Source organism: Notothenia rossii, assembly GCF_949606895.1.
Source record: "Notothenia rossii genome assembly, chromosome: 7".
Lineage (NCBI taxonomy): Eukaryota > Metazoa > Chordata > Actinopteri > Perciformes > Nototheniidae > Notothenia > Notothenia rossii.
The window spans coordinates 30,966,003-30,970,819 of record NC_136905.1 but is presented as its reverse complement, the minus strand read 5'-3'; the positions used below and the strand labels follow the sequence as shown (position 1 = coordinate 30,970,819).

Here is a 4,817-nt window from a genome sequence, read left to right as displayed (position 1 = left end):
CTTTGGTTCGCGCTCTTGTTTTTCACCAGCCGTTCCTGAGACCTGTCTCACACACGTGGTAGAACCTGAGCCCGGAGTACTCTGCAGAGTGCTTCGTGATTTCTTTGTATTTGTATCGTTACTGTATATCATTAAAGCAGGATTATTGTTTAACTTGTATTCTGGTGTTTCTTAATCCCTCCCTTTTCCCGAATTCACCTAGCTTGTCAAACGACACGCGGAGACGAGGTTGGTTTGCAACATCCTCCAAATCTCCAACAATTATGACTGAAGATCGTCCGCTGTCTTCCTCTCCGTGTTGTTCTCGTTGTTTCTCGATACGTAAAGGCTGCAGTGCAGCACCTTTGACAACTTCTCTCTACATATCAAACATACCGGTAAACCAGCATCGTTTGCTGTGAATGCATATAACTCTGTCCACACAGAATTAAATCCTGTGTTCCTCCGGTACTTTTCTTTGATTTATCCATAGTTCGCTCATTGAGCCGGGGGTCAGGTTATTCACCCGCAGGAAAAGGCGCTCGCGCGGGACCGTAGCAGGATGTGACGCATATTTTAGTTGACCTAATTAAAACCGTTTTGTTTTTTATTTATGTGTCACAGTATCACCTCAAAATACAAGATACGAAACATTTTCAACCATGCAACAAAATATAAATAGTCCTACAAATGCTTTTATTTTATTTCCTTCTTATTTTTTGTCTAAGCTCAAGGGAGCCAGAGCAGAGGGCTTAAAGGGCCGCATGCGGCCCGTGGGCCGCGGGTTGCCAACCCCTGGTCTAGTAGCATAGACTGATCGAAAATTACTCCAAGGTTTTTTATGTTTGCCCTTATGTTACCACTGAATGAACCCAGGTGGCTTGCTACCTTAGAGGCGATGTTATCATATCCCTTTTATTCATTGCATAATATTGTATTTGATATTGTATGCAATCGCTAAAAAAATAAAATACAAAAACAGAATTTTACAGAAGCTTTTACACTGCTGAACCAAGTAAAACTTTCATTTAAAAAGGGGATTTTTTGTATTATTAACACAATAGGACAACAAGATGGTTCTAATTCCATAATAGAAACATTTTGTAAGATGTGTTGAAGATGATCAATGAGTTCTCCAGATTCAACATAAATGCTGCCCGAGTAAGAAGCTATACAGACATATGTGTTACAAATATAAATGTGTTATTTCTACATGTTAAAGAATATACTGTTTCTGTACTGAAGTGTTCAAGAGAAGTACAACAAAAGTGTTAAGTATTACTTTGTAATAGGCTAGTTGCACAAGATGGCGTCTATCAACTTCCGGCAGCTGGGTGTGAGCCTGATTACTTCCGGTCTTCGGTGTGGAGTTGTTTGGGGAGTTAGCGATATACATACGATAGATAGAGAGAGAGAGAGATAGATAGATAGCATACAGATAGCGATAGATAGCATGGATGATGAGCGGTAAAGAAAAGCGATTGGCCTTCCAGCGGGTAAGAAAGTCGGCACTACATTGCTGTGTGCCCCTTTGTACAAATAAGTCCCGTTATAATCGGGAGATAAGTTTCCATTCATTTCCTATTGATGCTGAGGTAAAGGCTCAGTGGCTGATCAAGGTCCGTAGGGACAAATTTAAGCCCCACAACAAATACCCGTGTGTGTAGTAGACATTTTCGACCAGGAGACTTATTGGTCACAGCTGGAGGACTGAACAGAGTAAAGAAAGGAGCTACACCTGTTCTCTTTGCTTGGAATAACTACGAGCTACCTACACCAAGACGTAATGTTTGGGAGCGTCGGCCGAGGGCAGAGTCCCACCCCGGACTTGACAGCTGAGTACGAGGTGGAAACACTTGCGCCGCCGGATCATGACTACTCTGTAAATCCAGCGACGGCAGTGATGGTAAATCAGGTGGCCGACAAGAACGAAGCCTTGAAAATCCAGGTTAGGGAGCTCCAACACCAGCTGGAAGTGTTACAACTGAGATCTCGTTTCGGGATACAACACCTGGCAGGGTCGGACGAGGACATTCGTTTCTACACCAGGTTTGTTTATAAGGTTTGTTTATAAGGCTATCAGGATGTTGTTATGGCCACTAGTTTGATAAACACTTTTCATTTGGGGAAGCTAATTTAAGAAACAAAACTATGTCTAACATGAACAATATTACATTCTTAGATTTGCCACATACAAGCATTTCCTCGCCTTTTGGAAATTGGTGGAGCCTGCAGCCAACACCAAGATGGTGCGGATCACCAACGCCAAGGCATCCTCTGCCAGCAGCTCGGATTCCTCTGAACCATCAACAACGGTAAGCAGCATACACACACACACACACACACACACACACACACACACACACACACACACACACACACACACACACACACACACACACACACACACACACACACACACACACACACACACACACACACACACACACACACCCCCCCCCCCCCCCAGGAAAATGTGTTACAACTGTACCCGGTCTCCCCTATAACAGTATCTACAGTATGCCTAACACTTATTTGTTTTCACAGAAACTTCCACCCATAGATGAGCTGCTGCTGTTCCTCATGCACCTGTCAGTGGGCCTACATCTGAGGGATCTAGCAGAACGGTTTGGCATTCACCCCACCACAGTCAGCAGAATTATTTCCACCTGGACACACTTCCTCTACCAACTGCTTGGAAGCAAACGTCTGTGGATCCCACGCGAAGTTGTCAAAGCTCACCTTCCACCAGAGTTTTCAGCTTTCCCTGACACACAAGTGGTGCTTGACTGCACTGAAGTATTCTGCCAGACTCCATCATCTCTCCTGCTGCAGAGTGAGGTGTTTTCTACATACAATTCGCATGCTACATTGAAGGCCATGATCGGCATGGCACCACATGGTGCCATTACATTTGTGTCTGGCCTGTATGCAGGATCTTTGAGTGACCGGGAGATCTTCAAGCTGTCTGGCATCGTGAGCCTGCTCACACCGGATATGGCGATAATGGTCGACAAAGGGTTCCTTGTGGACAATCTGGTTGAGTGTAAAGTGTACCCGCCTGCCTTTCTGCACAAAAAAACACAAATGAGCAGGGAGGATGTCAGGCAGACTCAATCCATTGCACGTCTGAGGGTCCATGTGGAGAGGTGCATCAGAAGAGTCAAAGAGAACAAACTATTTGACAAAGCCATACCACTGTCTGTGTGTGGAAGCATTGAGGAGCTCTTCAATGTGGCTTGCTTCCTGGTCAACTACCAGAACGGACCGCTGGTAAAAGCATGGGCAAGCCTGGGCAGCAATTCGTGATGGGAATTATGGCTCTTTGAAGGGAAAATAAGCAAAATAATCACCAGGATAATGATTGACTGTATTGCCAGACCTAATGTAAATAATCTTCTTTGTAAACATGACACAAGGTGGCGCCATATCCATGTCAGTGAATGTACTACTTTGAATTTACCCTCTGTAGGCTATGTGTTAAGTAAATAAAGTTGTCTTGCCTTGAATGAAATTCCCGCAACTCTTTATATTAGATACTGTGTTTTTAAGTGGCGATGGAGATTATTTGTTGACCCTGCTTTAAAGGATAGTTTGCCTTTACAAATGGTGCGCTTTATCACTGCCTGGGTTTTGGTTGAAGTGCATCCAAATGCTGCTGCGTTTGGCCCATTTTCCATTTTCAAAAGAATCGGCTAATGAATATAACTAATATATATATATTATATATAACTAATGAATTATAACCTCAAAACAAATGCACACGAAAATAACATAGGACAATACATAATATAATAAATCCACAATATGATAACATGATGTAGTGTGGTACACTAATGTTTCATTTCATTTCAAACCTTTATTTATTCAGATTGTTCCTTTGAGATCATAGATCTCTTTTACAAGGGAGACCTGCAGCAATTTAAGTTCCACATGAAACAACATCAAAACAAACAATAGAGGATATCATACAACATATTTACATACTTATCAACATTTACAAATACCCATAGTTTCAGAAAGTTCACTTAGACGTGCTTTAAAAACATTCAGAGAAATAAAATTGCTCAATTTCAATTTTAGCTGTAGACTGTTCCAATCTATGCTATCCATCAGTAACTATATCGCTATCTGTATGCTATCTCTCTCTCTCTCTCTCTCTCTCTCTCTCTCTCTCTCTCTCTCTCTCTCTCTCTCTCTCTCTCTCTCTCTCTCTCTCTCTCTCTCTCTCTCGTATGTATATCGCTAACTCCCCAAACAACTCCACACCGAAGACCGGAAGTACGCAGGCTCACACCCAGCCGCCGGAAGTTGATAGACGCCATCTTGTGCAACTAGCCTTACGTCCTATGCTTACGTCCCATTGTGACGTCATAGGAGGCGTGTGGCGCAGCCATGGGCGCAGTGGATAGAGCCTTGGTCTGGGGATCAGATGGTCACAGGTTCAAACCCCACTGCAGTCAGCATGTCGTTGTGTCCCTGGGCAAGACACTTCACCACAAATTGCCCCTGTGGGGATTGTCCACAGTATTGAGTATGTAAGTCGCTTTGGATAAAAGCGTCTAACAATTGACTTGTAATGTAAAGTAATAAGCAAGCGCGGAGTGCTTGTCTCATTATTTGATTACACAGCACTGCCATGCTTGTTCATGTCCCTGAATAAATGGACTTCTACAAACTATGTGGACCAATAAGTAAAGAAGTGGCGGGAGATATTACACACAACGTATTACGTGAGAACCCAATGCTAACAAGCTAGTTTAGCAAGCTAATCGCTGTGCTAACAAGATGGCAAGCAGAGATTTTCAAGATTTTTTCAAAGCTGCTGTGTGGACGTA

At 43.1% G+C, this 4,817-nt stretch overlaps 1 protein-coding gene across 1 annotated transcript; it reads left to right on the top strand.

The window, feature by feature from the left end:
* The first annotated feature begins 1,442 nt into the window (after positions 1 to 1,442).
* Positions 1,443 to 3,421, top strand: LOC307047549 (uncharacterized protein). The gene is made up of 3 exons (XM_079694553.1): positions 1,443 to 2,028; positions 2,162 to 2,294; positions 2,527 to 3,421. The coding sequence occupies exons 1-3, from the start codon at positions 1,766 to 1,768 to the stop codon at positions 3,286 to 3,288; spliced, it is 1,158 nt and encodes a 385-aa protein (XP_079550679.1). The 5' UTR covers positions 1,443 to 1,765; the 3' UTR covers positions 3,289 to 3,421.
* The last annotated feature ends 1,396 nt before the right edge of the window (positions 3,422 to 4,817 follow it).